The sequence below is a fragment of the Oncorhynchus tshawytscha genome, unplaced genomic scaffold, assembly GCF_018296145.1.
Source record: "Oncorhynchus tshawytscha isolate Ot180627B unplaced genomic scaffold, Otsh_v2.0 Un_contig_917_pilon_pilon, whole genome shotgun sequence".
In the NCBI taxonomy this organism is placed as follows: Eukaryota; Metazoa; Chordata; class Actinopteri; order Salmoniformes; family Salmonidae; genus Oncorhynchus; species Oncorhynchus tshawytscha.
This window is the reverse complement of record NW_024608774.1, coordinates 22,501-37,324: the sequence shown is the minus strand read 5'-3', so window position 1 is coordinate 37,324 and position 14,824 is coordinate 22,501. Positions and strand designations below refer to the sequence as shown.

The following is a 14,824-nucleotide window of genomic DNA, read 5'->3' as shown; positions in this document are numbered from 1 at the left end:
ATTCCCAAATGAGGGTGTTCTGACAAAACAGAGGTGAACACTATACAGAAGCCTCCATCTGTCTGTATCACAGCAAGACACATGGCAGAACACAGCTCTAGGTTTCAGCTCCATGATATCTCTACATGTCGTGCAAGACTGAGAACCCTTAGTGACAAGCGCCTACGGTGGAAACTGTAGCAGCTGAGAGAAAGTCAGTAGTGACCTTCCATGCATTTCCCTACAACAGAAAGGAAACGCTATACAATCACAAAGCCAATCATTATGGGAGTCAATCAAAGCAAAATCTGTATGGCTCGATTTGAGTTATTTTATTGCCGGTGAAAAAATAATATCTTAAATTATAAAAAACACATTGTGGGCAAGCACAGCACAGCACAGTAAGTTAAAATACTAATCAAACCAAACCATGCAAAGTAAACCATGTCAGAAACGAGCATGTGGACTTACAATACAAGTTATGTAGGTGAGAATATGCAGATATCACATATAAATATGTACTAGCTAGAATCTGTATTACTCACTCAATATGTTACATGTTAATGCAAATCAACTCCAAGCAGCTTATTATTGTTATAGAAGTTAGTGAAAATGTCTCACTCACTCGTGGCGGGCTCGGCGAGATAGCTGTAACGCTTACGTAAGGCTAGAGATGTAAAGGTATGACGTCGTTCTGGCTTTTCAGTCTGCAACAACAACACAACATCCTATCAGTTCTCTGTTAGAAGATGGATTACCTGACATTACCTGACTACTCAACTCCTCAGATCAATAGGATCTGAAATGTAGGGTTTTATAACTGACAGTAAATGGTAGTAGCTATCTCTGGGTCAACTCGTCAGTTCAATAGGATCTGAAATGTAGGGTTTTATAACTGACAGTAAATGGTAGTAGCTATCTCTGGGTCAACTCGTCAGATCAATAGGATCTGAAATGTAGGGTTTTATAACTGACAGTAAATGGTAGTAGCTATCTCTGGGTCAACTCGTCAGATCAATAGGATCTGAAATGTAGGGTTTTATAACTGACAGTAAATGGTAGTAGCTATCTCTGGGTCAACTCGTCAGATCAATAGGATCTGAAATGTAGGGTTTTATAACTGACAGTAAATGGTAGTAGCTATCTCTGGGTTTACTGACTGTGTCTCTTCTAAGAACTGTGATAACTAAACTGGACCGTGTTACTACAACATTGTTACATTAAAACACCATACATCCTTAACAGTAGCCTATTAACAACGTATGTAAAGGAAATCAACCATGGCTTGATTTCCTTTGGCTTATTGGTAGAAAAGTGTTCTTATTAAAATCTAAGCAGTAAATCACCAACAGCTCTGCAAGGTTAACTTAAGAGTGTTTTCCTAAAGGGACAGATCAGGGGACATGGGTGGATGGGTAGAGGTAGAGCCAAGGGTTTACATTGTGACACATCATGCAGTATGTAGATGCTAACAGTTCAGAAGCCTCACAAAAGCAGAGCTAGATGAGCCAATGGCAGCAGCAGAGGACACAGAGCAGTGCCTTATTGGACAGCTAGGTCACCAGAGAAGCACAGCCATGGAGGGACAGGGGTAAAGGTCACCAGGGTACTGTATATTACCTCTTCATCTGGGTCTGACTCCATTTCCTTGGGTTCCCAAGATGCATTGCGGAAACAGGCGGAATAAGGAGGGGAATGGACAGGATGTGAAAAGGAGTGATTGACAGAAACAGTTAGAGAAGCCACCGCAAAGCCAGCAAAGAAAAACACAGAAAACAACAGCATTGAAAATCCAACACTTACAGCAGATTAGAAGCCACAGAAACCACGGCAACAACCACAAAGTCAGCCAGTTGAAAAGAACAAGGCACCAAAGCATGAAGTCCCAAATCAGATGGGAGATTTGGTTGGCTAGGAAACAGCCAAAGATAACTACTATGAACCACTATGAAGCTCAAAACAGATAAAAGACACACTCAGGCAGCACTTCACCTCTAACATACTGCTCTATCCCCCTGAATGAGGATGGGATGATATGGAACACAGCCATTACAACAGCTGAGTGCTTACCTTCTTCAGCGCAGGTAGGGTGATGTTCAGGTTACACACGGCCGTCTGGGGGAGACCCTTAGCGGTCTTAGTGGTCTCCTTCAGGAATGTCAGACGGCCACACGGCTCCTGGCTGTTGTCTCTGACCTAGAGAGGAACCAAAGCATTTTGGGGATACTCACTACATGAACGAATGCACACAGTTTACGGCTCTTAATGCTATAGATCAACCCTACTACTGACTGTGATGTCAGGAAACCTCTATCCTAAGAGTTCCTGAGGGTAAGATTAGTTCATGAAGGGAGAGCACTCATTAAAGTGCGGGGGGGATCAATTGACAGATCAATGGGAGGCAGGATGGAACGAGGTTATGGCCTCCGGGCCTTGTTCTAAAGCTGTTTGTTCCAATCAGTACTGGTTCCGTTGCAGCCTCCTACCCAGGCCATGAGTCAGTGGAGAACATCAAGCAGCCTCCTACCCAGGCCATGAGTCAGTGGAGAACATCAAGCAGCCTCATACCCAGGCCATGACTCAGTGGAGGACATCAAGCACCCTCATACCCAGGCCATGAGTCAGTGGAGAACATCAAGCAGCCTCATACCCAGGCCATGACTCAGTGGAGGACATCAAGACAGTAGTATAGTATGTGTACCTTCACACAGAAAGGAAGCCGGTTCTCTTTGAATGCGTAGAAGTTGAGCACCAGTAGCTGTCCAGCCTTGGTCAGAGGAGCTAAGTTACCATAGCAGTCCACATAGATGGGCCTCCCCTCCAGAACCTAGGAGACAACAGCATAATGACATCCTGATCACACAGCTTGGTCTAACCATACAGTGTTCAAGTCATTCTAGAATCATGTATGGTGTAGGAATACATTCCCCAGCATTGTGATGGATGAGAGCAGGAGATGTACATAGGAAGTGAAAGCAGCAGGTGAAACCCACCTCGATGTCTTTGCTCCTGGCCACCTCCTCAAAGTTCTCCTGCTGTTCCAGGGTTTTGTCCACCTTGTCGTCTGTCATACAGAAGCAGCGCAAGCGGGACTCCATAGGGTCGTTCATCTTGGCGAACACCACGAACTTGGCCATGTAAGGAACACAGATGAGCTCTCTGTACAGCTGGGTGGCAAGGCCTACAGTCTCTGGGATCTGGTGGCAGTCAGCAAGCCAGAACCTGAAACACACACAGGACAGATACAGGTTAGAAACACACACAGGACAGAAGACAGATACAGGTTAGAAACACACACAGGACAGAGGACAAGGACATGTCATCTGTAGTATATTAACACTGAGAATACCTCATGTCATCTGTAGTATAATAACCCTGAGAATACCTCATGTCATCTATAGTATAATACACTGAGAATACCTCATGTAATCTGTAGTATAATAACCCTGAGAATACCTCATGTCATCTGTAGTATAATAACACTGAGAATACCTCATGTCATCTGTAGTATAATAACACTGAGAATACCTCATGTCATCTGTAGTATAATAACCCTGAGAATACCTCATGTCATCTGTAGTATAATAACACTGAGAATACCTCATGTCATCTGTAGTATAATAACACTGAGAATACCTCATGTCATCTGTAGTATAATACACTGAGAATACCTCATGTCATCTGTAGTATATTACACTGAGAATACCTCATGTCATCTGTAGTATAATAACACTGAGAATACCTCATGTCATCTGTAGTATAATAACACTGAGAATACCTCATGTCATCTGTAGTATAATAACACTGAGAATACCTCATGTCATCTGTAGTATAATAACCCTGAGAATACCTCATGTCATCTGTAGTATAATAACCCTGAGAATACCTCACTGAGAATACCTCATGTCATCTGTAGTATAGAATACCTCATGTCATATGAGAATACCTCATGTCATCTGTAGTATAATAACACTGAGAATACCTCATGTCATCTGTAGTACATTAACACTGAGAATACCTCATGTCATCTGTAGTATAATAACACTGAGAATACCTCATGTCATATGTAGTATATTAACACTGAGAATACCTCATGTCATCTGTAACATTGTTAATATTTAAGCTTTTAGAGTATAACCACATGGAAAGTAAATGGACGTAACAACCCAGTAAAGCCAGTTGTGTTACCTGGCAGAGACATTGGTAGTGAAGGAGTCAGTCTTACCTGGCAGAGACATTGGTAGTGAAGGAGAGACAGTCTTACCTGGCAGAGACATTGGCAGTGAAGGAGACACAGTCTTACCTGGCAGAGACATTGGTAGTGAAGGAGTCAGTCTTACCTGGCAGAGACATTGGTAGTGAAGGAGACAGTCTTACCTGGCAGAGACATTGGTAGTGAAGGAGTCAGTCTTACCTGGCAGAGACATTGGTAGTGAAGGAGACAGTCTTACCTGGCAGAGACATTGGTAGTGAAGGAGACACAGTCTTACCTGGCAGAGACATTGGTAGTGAAGGAGTCAGTCTTACCTGGCAGAGACATTGGCAGTGAAGGAGACACAGTCTTACCTGGCAGAGACATTGGTAGTGAAGGAGTCAGTCTTACCTGGCAGAGACATTGGTAGTGAAGGAGACAGTCTTACCTGGCAGAGACATTGGCAGTGAAGGAGACAGTCTTACCTGGCAGAGACATTGGTAGTGAAGGAGTCAGTCTTACATGACAGAGACATTGGTAGTGAAGGAGACAGTCTTACCTGGCAGAGACATTGGTGGTGAAGGAGTCAGTCTTACCTGGCAGAGACATTGGTAGTGAAGGAGACAGTCTTACCTGGCAGAGATATTGGTAGTGAAGGAGACACAGTCTTACCTGGCAGAGACATTGGTGGTGAAGGAGTCAGTCTTACCTGGCAGAGACATTGGTGGTGAAGGAGACAGTCTTACCTGGCAGAGACATTGGTAGTGAAGGAGACAGTCTTACCTGGCAGAGACATTGGTGGTGAAGGAGTCAGTCTTACCTGGCAGAGACATTGGCAGTGAAGGAGACACAGTCTTACCTGGCAGAGACATTGGTAGTGAAGGAGACAGTCTTACCTGGCAGAGACATTGGTGGTGAAGGAGTCAGTCTTACCTGGCAGAGACATTGGTAGTGAAGGAGACAGTCTTACCTGGCAGAGACATTGGCAGTGAAGGAGACACAGTCTTACCTGGCAGAGACATTGGTAGTGAAGGAGTCAGTCTTACATGACAGAGACATTGGTAGTGAAGGAGTCAGTCTTACCTGGCAGAGACATTGGTGGTGAAGGAGTCAGTCTTACCTGGCAGAGACATTGGCAGTGAAGGAGACACAGTCTTACCTGGCAGAGACATTGGTAGTGAAGGAGTCAGTCTTACATGACAGAGACATTGGTAGTGAAGGAGTCAGTCTTACCTGGCAGAGACATTGGTAGTGAAGGAGTCAGTCTTACCTGGCAGAGACATTGGTAGTGAAGGAGACAGTCTTACCTGGCAGAGACATTGGTAGTGAAGGAGTCAGTCTTACCTGGCAGAGACATTGGTAGTGAAGGAGACAGTCTTACCTGGCAGAGACATTGGTAGTGAAGGAGACACAGTCGTTGACGAAGGTTAGGGGCGTGGTCCCAGTAATGTCCTCCCATTGGGCAGGAGAGGTTCCGCCGGTGATGCTGCATAGCAACCTCAGGCAGGGGGTGGAATCTCCCTTGTAGCCATTGCTAACCCCCTCCCCTGACAAGGGCGGGACCGGGATCGTCATGGTGATGGGTTTGTGGAACTTCCTGCGTCGAGGTTCCACCGTCACTATGGGGCTGAATGTTGCCCGGTTACCAAGGATCTTCTTCACCATGTCATCAGGAGCCGGCTGGGCCTAGAACCAATCAGAATCGAAGTTCATAATCAGCCAATCAGAAACGCTGTTCCACAGTTAAAACACTTATTCAACAAGTGATTAATTCGGCTCATAACAACTACAGTAAACAGGTACAGTGTGATGGTTACCCTGTTCTCAGAACAGTTCAGGTACAGTGTGATGGTTTACCTGTTCTCAGAACAGTTCAGGTACAGTGTGATGGTTAACCTGTTCCCAGAACAGTTCAGGTACAGTGTGATGGTTAACCTGTTCTCAGAACAGTTCAGGTACAGTGTGATGGTTAACCTGTTCTCAGAACAGTTCAGGTACAGTGTGATGGTTAACCTGTTCTCAGAACAGTTCAGGTACAGTGTGATGGTTAACCTGTTCTCAGAACAGTTCAGGTACAGTGTGATGGTTAACCTGTTCTCAGAACAGTTCAGGTACAGTGTGATGGTTAACCTGTTCTCAGAACAGTTCAGGTACAGTGTGATGGTTAACCTGTTCTCAGAACAGTTCAGCACTGTGACCAGACTAACCTGCAGTCCCACGCGTATCTTCTTGGTGAGCGCCCCCTCTGGGAAGGAGGCCTGGACCAATGGAAGTGTCAGGCTGGAGAGGACTCCTCCCTCAGGGCCCATCTGGCTGCTCTCCTGTCTGATACGAGACACCACCGCAAAGTACTGTGGGAAATCCTTGGTGATGATGCGACATATACGCTTCTTCTCCAGGTCCTCGGCACTGTCCAGCTCTGTGGAGGTAGAGACAACAGAATGATTATTACACTGAACTGTCCAGCTCTGTGGAGGTAGAGACAACAGAATGATTATTACACTGAACTGTCCAGCTCTGTGGAGGAAGAGACAACAGAATGATTATTACACTGAACTGTCCAGCTCTGTGGAGGTAGAGACAACAGAATGATTATTACACTGAACTGTCCAGCTCTGTGGACAGAATGATTATTACACTGAACTGTCCAGCTCTGTGGAGGTAGAGACAACAGAATGATTATTACACTGAACTGTCCAGCTCTGTGGAGGTAGAGACAACAGAATGATTATTACACTGAACTGTCCAGCTCTGTGGAGCTCTGTGGAGAGACAACATAATGATTATTACACTGAACTGTCCAGCTCTGTGGAGGAAGATACAACAGAATGATTATTACACTGAACTGTCCAGCTCTGTGGAGGTAGAGACAACAGAATGATTATTACACTGAACTGTCCAGCTCTGTGGAGGTAGAGACAACAGAATGATTATTACACTGAACTGTCCAGCTCTGTGGAGGTAGAGACAACAGAATGATTATTACACTGAACTGTCCAGCTCTGTGGAGGTAGAGACAACAGAATGATTATTACACTGAACTGTCCAGCTCTGTGGAGGTAGAGACAACAGAATGATTATTACACTGAACTGTCCAGCTCTGTGGAGGAAGAGACAACAGAATGATTATTACACTGAACTGTCCAGCTCTGTGGAGGTAGAGACAACAGAATGATTATTACACTGAGCTGTCCAGCTCTGTGGAGGTAGAGACAACAGAATGATTATTACACTGAACTGTCCAGCTCTGTGGAGGTAGATAAAAGTCGATACTGTCATCCATCTCAATGATAGTCCTATAATATAGTCCATACCTTCATCCATGCCGTTGAGCAGCTCATTGAGGTCATCTGTCTTGCAGTCGTACTGATGTTCCTTCCAGGTCTCTCCATTCTCACTCCTCAGCATGATCAGCTCCCTCTCCTTCCCCCTCATAGAACCAAAATGGGGGATCTCCACGATCACAGGGCTGTAGGGGAACCACAGGGCTTTCTCAGTGGTTACACACAAACTACAACACTACAGCCCCAATATGGCCGCCCCTCCTGAGCCGACTGGGATGACAGAGGAGAGGTGAAGATGCTGTTGGTATGATGTCACATGACTTCTATACTCATATCTTAAGTTGTTGTTGGAGAGGTATTGAAGATGAGGATGGGAGGTGCACATGCAGAGCAAATAGACCTGAAAGACTTTCATGCTAGTGTCTGTAACGGAATGGGAACATATGTCAATGAGCTGGATTTATTAGAACAGACACAATGCATGGAGCAGTTAGACAAGTCTGAAGCTGACGAGAAGCTGTACTATGTGAAGGTAGACAGTCCCAGTATGAGATCTCAGAATGACACAGAACTGGAAAAGAACCAGCGATGTAGGCATGATATAACCATATCCTATGAAATGCCAGAGGAGAATTACACACAAAATATAACTCAAGAGGAAGAATTGATATGTAGCCTCATTTTGTATTTTATCAAGCAAATTGAAAACTTGTATGAAACAAATGTCAAGATGTAAGTCCCTCCTTGCAATCTACTCCCGTTCTGGACATTAAAGTGACAGGAGATACTACCTAGTGAGGGGAGTAGAAACTTATCAGAGACTGAGGACATAGAGACCCAGCCTTCTCCATCATTCAGATCAAAGTCATATTGTTAAGGGAGGTTTCAGGCTAGTAACCAAACTTGGGAAAGGATCAGCAGTCATGATAGCAGGATACTGGTGCAGCAGTGAGTATCATGCCCAACAAGCAGGAAGAGCTGAAACAGCCAGGGGGGGAAAAGCCCAAGCGATGTCTCTCTGTGGTAATCACATGGTCGTGATGGAGAAGGTGATAATATTACCTAGCATGAACAGCCTAATGTCTCTCTGTGGTAATCACATGGTCGTGATGGAGATGGTGATATATTACCTAGCATGAACAGCCTGATGTAATCACATGGTCATGATGGAGATGGTGCTAGCATGGACAGCCTGATGTCTCTCTATGGTAATCACATGGTTGTGATGGAGAAGGTGATAATATTACCTAGCATGGACAGCCTGATGTCTCTCTGTGGTAATCACATGGTCGTGATGGAGATGATGCTAATATTACCTAGCATGAACAGCCTGATGTCTCTCTGTGGTAATCACATGGTCGTGATGGAGATGATGCTAATATTACCTAGCATGGACAGGCTGATGTCTCTATATGGCAGTGGTTCCCAAACTGTGGGGTGTTCCCCCCCCAATATTAAAAAAATAAAATAAAATAAACTTACTTAAACTTAAATAAACTTTAAACTTACTCTTGAAAGTTGTAACAGTATAATTTTCTAAACTGGGTAGTGCATCATCAGTTCCTCTTGTCATGCTCGTAATTTTTTCACTTACGTTTTTTAGCCAATAGATATTGTTGTCATCTTTTAGTCACTCAAATATCACATGGATACAACACTTTTAACATACAAACTTCTCTACACCAACAAGAACAGTGCTTGAGCCCATATAAATAGACGTGGCACACGCGAGTGCAGGCCGGGTTGGGGGGTGGGGCACGGGATGTTCCCCAATGCTGGAAAGGGGGGCCCAGAGTGAAAAAGTTTGGGAACCCCTGCTCTATGGGATGGTCCTAATATTATCTATCATGGATAGCCTGATGTCTCTCTAATGGATGCTCCTCCTACCCAATAAACTTAGTTCCTGGTGGCCCCAGCTGCAGGACTCGGCTAACCAACATCTCTCCATCGTCTAGACATGGGAGCTTTCTAGGAAGGTGCAGTTTACTGAGTCACATCCAAGCAGCAATAAGAGACACAGAAGATGATATGAGCAACAAACTGGCATTCCTACAAAACAGCACATGAACAAATGGCCATCTGACCACACCTGAAGTGGTCTGTGATGCTACCTCTAAGACACCATTAGCATCACTGTGTGGAGGCTAGTTCTGTGATGCTACCTCTAAGACACCATTAGCATCACTGTGTGGAGGCTAGTTATGTGATGCTACCTCTAAGACACCATTAGCATCACTGTGTGGAGGCTAGTTCTGTGATGCTACCTCTAAGACACCATTAGCATCACTGTGTGGAGGCTAGTTCTGTAATGCTACCTCTAAGACACCATTAGCATCACTGTGTGGAGGCTAGTTCTGTAATGCTACCTCTAAGACACCATTAGCATCACTGTGTGGAGGCTAGTTCTGTAATGCTACCCCTAATACACCATTAGCATCACTGTGTGGAGGCTAGTTCTGTGATGCTACCTCTAAGAGCATCACTGTTCTAGTTCTGTAATGCTACCTCTAATACACCATTAGCATCACTGTGTGGAGGCTAGTTCTGTGATGCTACCTCTAATACACCATTAGCATCACTGTGTGGAGGCTAGTTCTGTAATGCTACCTCTAAGACACCATTAGCATCACTGTGTGGAGGCTGCGTTCTTTTGTTTAGTCTTTAAGCAGTATTTCCTATGAAGTGTCCAACTATGGAGACTCTAAGCAACTCTTTCAATGAAGTGTCCAACTATGGAGACTATAAGCAGTCTCTTTCAATGAAGTGTCCAACTATGGAGACTATAAGCAGTCTCTTTCAATGAAGTGTCTAACTATGGAGACTATAAGCAGTCTCTTTCAATGAAGTCTCCAACTATGGAGACTATAAGCAGTCTCTTTCAATGACTATCCAACACATGGTAGAAGTGTTCAACTACGTAGAGTAGTGCTATCTGCATGATGCTATGTGAAGAAGCAGCAGACTGACCTACAATAGTTTAGTAATGCTGGTGTCTACTGGGGTCTGTGTTGGCATGGGAACAAAGGTGGGCAAGCTCCTCTATCTAAACACTGAAACACCACACTATAACAAATCAACACCAAACACTACAAGAACAGATGGCTTCCATGGAGATGAGGAAAGAAGCATCAAAACTAACAAACAGGTAAATAAACAATGTGAAGGCCTACCCCAGGAACTGAGCTCCAGCAGGCCCCACCTCCACCAGCCTGCTGGCCAATCCCTCTCCATCCACCATCGGTGGGGGCGTGGCCAGCTTGTGCCTCTTTGCCAGGCGGCAGGTGATGCGTGTCGGAGCCGTGCACTTCCTGGGCGGGATGATGATGCGCATTCCGTTATGACGACTCCCCCGCATGGAGCCGCCGCGTGCGTCCACCATGAAACTGACCAGGAACCTACAGGAGGGAGGGAGGGAGGGAGGGAGGGAGGGAGGGAGGGAAGGAGGAAGGGAGAGAAGGAAGGAGGAAGGGAGGGAAGGAAGGAGGAAGGGAGGGAAGGAAGGAAGGAAGGAAGGAAGGAAGGAAGGAAGGCAGGCAGGCAGGCAGGCAGGCAGGCAGACAGACAGACAGACAGACAGGAGGAAGGGGAGGGAGGAAGGAAGGGGTGGAAAGGAAGGATGGAGGAAAGGAAGGAAAGGAGGGAGGTTAGGAAGGAAGTATGTAAGGAGGGAGGGGAAGGAAGGAAGGAAGGAAGGAAGGAAGGAAGGAAGGAAGGGAAGGAAGGGAGGGAGGGAGGGAGGGAGGGAGGGAGGGAGGGAGGGAGGGAGGGGGAGGGAGGGAGGGGGAGGGAGGGAGGGAGGGAGGGAGGGAGGGAGGTTGTTAGGTTATGGCTGATAGTACATCTTTATTCACTCTGCTAGTCAGTCCATTTACTACAACAACATGGTTGTTAGGTTATGGCTGATAGTGTTGAGGATGCCTGCGGCAACTCAGCCAATACAAATTATATCAATATGAAATTAATGGGACTGATGTCAGTTTAAGAACGCGTACAAATCTAGACACAAGAATGTGAGAATGTCATCTATTGTGGGTTACTTGTAATAATTTCATTCCTATCTTCCGATGTGTCTCTTTACTAAGTGTTGAGGTAGATTCAGGTGAGGTAGATTACAGATAAAACAAGCACAGAGAGAAACCGTGGCAACAGTAACCGTGGTAACAGAAACTTTGGTAACAGAAACCGTGATAACAACATAGAGTAACCAATCATCACCTGGAGTCATACTGAGGTAGAGGAGAGGAAAAGCTGCAGGAGGAGAGGAAAAGGAGCAGGAAAAACCACAGTCATCATTATGAGTCATACTAGGGGGTTAAATAAAGACAGAAATAAACTAGTACTATAAATAAACTAGTACTATAAACTAGTACTATGAATAAACTAGCACTATAAATAAACTAGTACTATAAATAACGTAGTGATATAAATGAACTAGTACTATAAACTAGTCCTATTAATAATCTAGTACTACAAATTAAGTAGTACAATAAACTAGTATTATAAATAAACTAGTACTATAAATTAAGTAGTACTATAAATAAACAAGTACTATCAATGAAGTAGTACTATAAATAAACTAGTACTATAAATAAAGTACTGATATAAATTAACTAGTACTATAAATAAAGTAGTACTATAAATAACGTAGTGATATAAATGAACTAGTACTATAAACTAGTCCTATTAATAATCTAGTACTACAAATTAAGTAGTACAATAAACTAGTACTATACATAAACTAGTACTATAAATAAACTAGTACTATAAATAAACTAGTACTATAAATAAGCTAGTACTATACATAAACTAGCACTATAAACTAGTACTATAAATAATGTAGGACTATAAATTAATTCGTACTACATATGAACTATTTAATAAACAAAGTAGTACATATACATAAACTAGTAGTATACATAAACTAGTACTATAAATGAAGTAGTCCTATAAATTAACTAGTACTATAAATGAAGTAGTCCTATAAATTAACTAGTACTATAAATTAAGTAATACTAAAAATTAACTAGTACTATAAATAGAGTTGGACTATACATAAACTACTACTATAAACAAACCAGTACTACAAATGAAGTAGTACTATAAATTAAGCAGTACTATGAATAAACAAGTGCTATTCTATTATTTATTTGTATTTTTTATTTACGCTTTGTTTAACTAGGCAAGTCATTTAAGAAAAAATTCTTATTTACAATGATGGACTAGGAACAGTGGGTTAACTGCCTTGTTCAAGGGCAGAATGACAGATTTAAACCTTGTCGGCTCGGGGATTTGATCTCGCAATCTTTCGGGGTTACTGGCCCAACGCTCTAACCACTAGGCTACCTGCCGCCCAAATAAAGTAGTACTATAAATGAAGTAGTACTATAAATAAAGCAGTACTATAAATGAAGTAATACTATAATTAAAGTAGTACTTTAAATGAAGCAGTACTATAAATAAAACAGTACTATAAATGAAGTAGTACTATAAATAAAGCAGTACTATAAATAAGGTAGTACTATAAATAAAGCAGTACTATAAATGGAGTAGTACTATAATTAAAGTAATACTATAAATAAAGCAGTACTATAAATAAGGTAGTACTATAAATAAAGCAGTAGATAAATGGAGTAGTACTAGAAAACAGTGCTATAAATGAAGCAGTACTATAAATAAAGCAGTACTATAAATAAACTAGTACTATAAAAAATGTTGTACTATAAATAAAGCAGTACTATAAATGGAGTAGTACTATAAAGTAGCACTATAAATAAACTAGTACTATAAACAAGTACTATAAACTTGTACTAGAAATGAAGTAGTACTAGAAATAACTAGTACTATACACAAACTAGTATAATGTATGAATTAGTACTATACATAAACGAGTACTATATAAACTAGTATTAGAAATATTCTAGGACTATACATGAAGTAGTACTATAAACAAACTAATACTACTACTATGATATAGGGAGGATGAAGAAACAGAGAATTTCAGGAAAGAAGGAGGAAATAGAGGATAGGACAGAGAGAGAGAGAGAGAGAGAGAGAGAGAGAGAAAGAGAGAGAGACAGAGAGAGGGAGAGAGAGGCAGAGAGAGAGAGGCAGGCAGAGAGAGAGAGAGAAACAGAGAAAGAGAGAGAGAGAAAGAGAGAGAGAGAGGGGGGAGAGAGAGACATAGAGAGAGAGATACACAGAGAGAGAGACAGAGAGAGAGAGAGAGAGAGAGAGAGAGAGAGAGAGAGAGAGAGAGAGAGAGAGAGAGAGAGAGAGAGAGAGGGAGAGAGAGAGAGAGAGAGAGAGAGGTCTGTAGAGAGAGAGAGAGAGAGAGAGAGAGAGAGAGAGAGAGAGAGAGAGAGAGAGAGAGAGAGAGAGAGAGAGAGAGAGAGAGAGAGAGAGAGAGAGAGAGAGAGAAGAGAGAGAGAGAGAGAGAGAGAGAGAAACAGAGAGAGAGAAACAGAGAAAGAGAGAGAGAGAAAGAGAGAGAGGGAGAGAGAAAGAGAGGGAGAGAGAGAGGGGAGAGAGAGGGAGAGAGAGAGGGAGAGAGGCAGAGATACCAAGGTATGACCTTCCATTCACCAACATAGAGATGAATTAAATAAATTGATGAAGCAGTTCCATAACAAGAGTCTATAGGACTGTTCTACTGTAGAGTCTGTATCTTACCCAGAGTCTACAGGACTGTTCTACTATAGAGTCTGTATCTATAGAGTCAGTCTGTATCTTACCCAGAGTCTACAGGACTGTTCTACTGTAGAGTCTGTATCTATAGAGTCAGCCTGTATCTTACCCAGAGTCTATAGGACTGTTCTACTGTAGAGTCTGTATCTTACCCAGAGTCTACAGGACTGTTCTACTGTAGAGTCTGTATCTTACCCAGAGTCTACAGGACTGTTCTACTGTAGAGTCTGTATCTATAGAGTCAGTCTGTATCTTACCCAGAGTCTACAGGACTGTTCTACTGTAGAGTCTGTATCTTACCCAGAGTCTATAGGACTGTTCTACTGTAGAGTCTGTATCTTACCCAGAGTCTATATGACTGTTCTACTGTAGAGTCTGTATCTATAGAGTCAGCCTGTATCTTACCCAGAGTCTACAGGACTGTTTGACTGTAGAGTCTGTATCTATAGAGTCAGTCTGTATCGTACCCAGAGTCTATAGGACTGTTCTACTGTAGAGTCTGTATCTATAGGACTGTTCTACCCAGAGTCTAGGACTGTTCTACTGTAGAGTCTGTATCTATAGAGTCAGCCTGTATCTTACCCAGAGTCTACAGGACTGTTCTACTGTAGAGTCTGTATCTATAGAGTCAGTCTGTATCTTACCCAGAGTCTATAGGACTGTTCTACTGTAGAGTCTGTATCTT

General features: G+C 43.0%; 1 protein-coding gene across 10 annotated transcripts in view; it reads right to left on the bottom strand.

Moving 5' to 3' along the window:
- LOC112253201 (ankyrin-3) overlaps positions 1–14,824 on the bottom strand; it is a gene marked incomplete at its 5' end in the record, with an annotated part of 64,511 nt that overhangs the window by 30,255 nt on the left and 19,432 nt on the right. For 5 of the 10 annotated variants that reach the window (XM_042313634.1, XM_042313630.1, XM_042313631.1 and 2 more), the window contains 9 exon segments: positions 605–686; positions 1,600–1,626; positions 2,050–2,175; positions 2,681–2,806; positions 2,973–3,201; positions 5,553–5,857; positions 6,379–6,590; positions 7,486–7,640; positions 10,626–10,850. In XM_042313634.1, the coding sequence (XP_042169568.1) occupies positions 605–686; positions 1,600–1,626; positions 2,050–2,175; positions 2,681–2,806; positions 2,973–3,201; positions 5,553–5,857; positions 6,379–6,590; positions 7,486–7,640; positions 10,626–10,850 (1,487 nt within the window). 10 annotated transcript variants of the gene reach the window in all.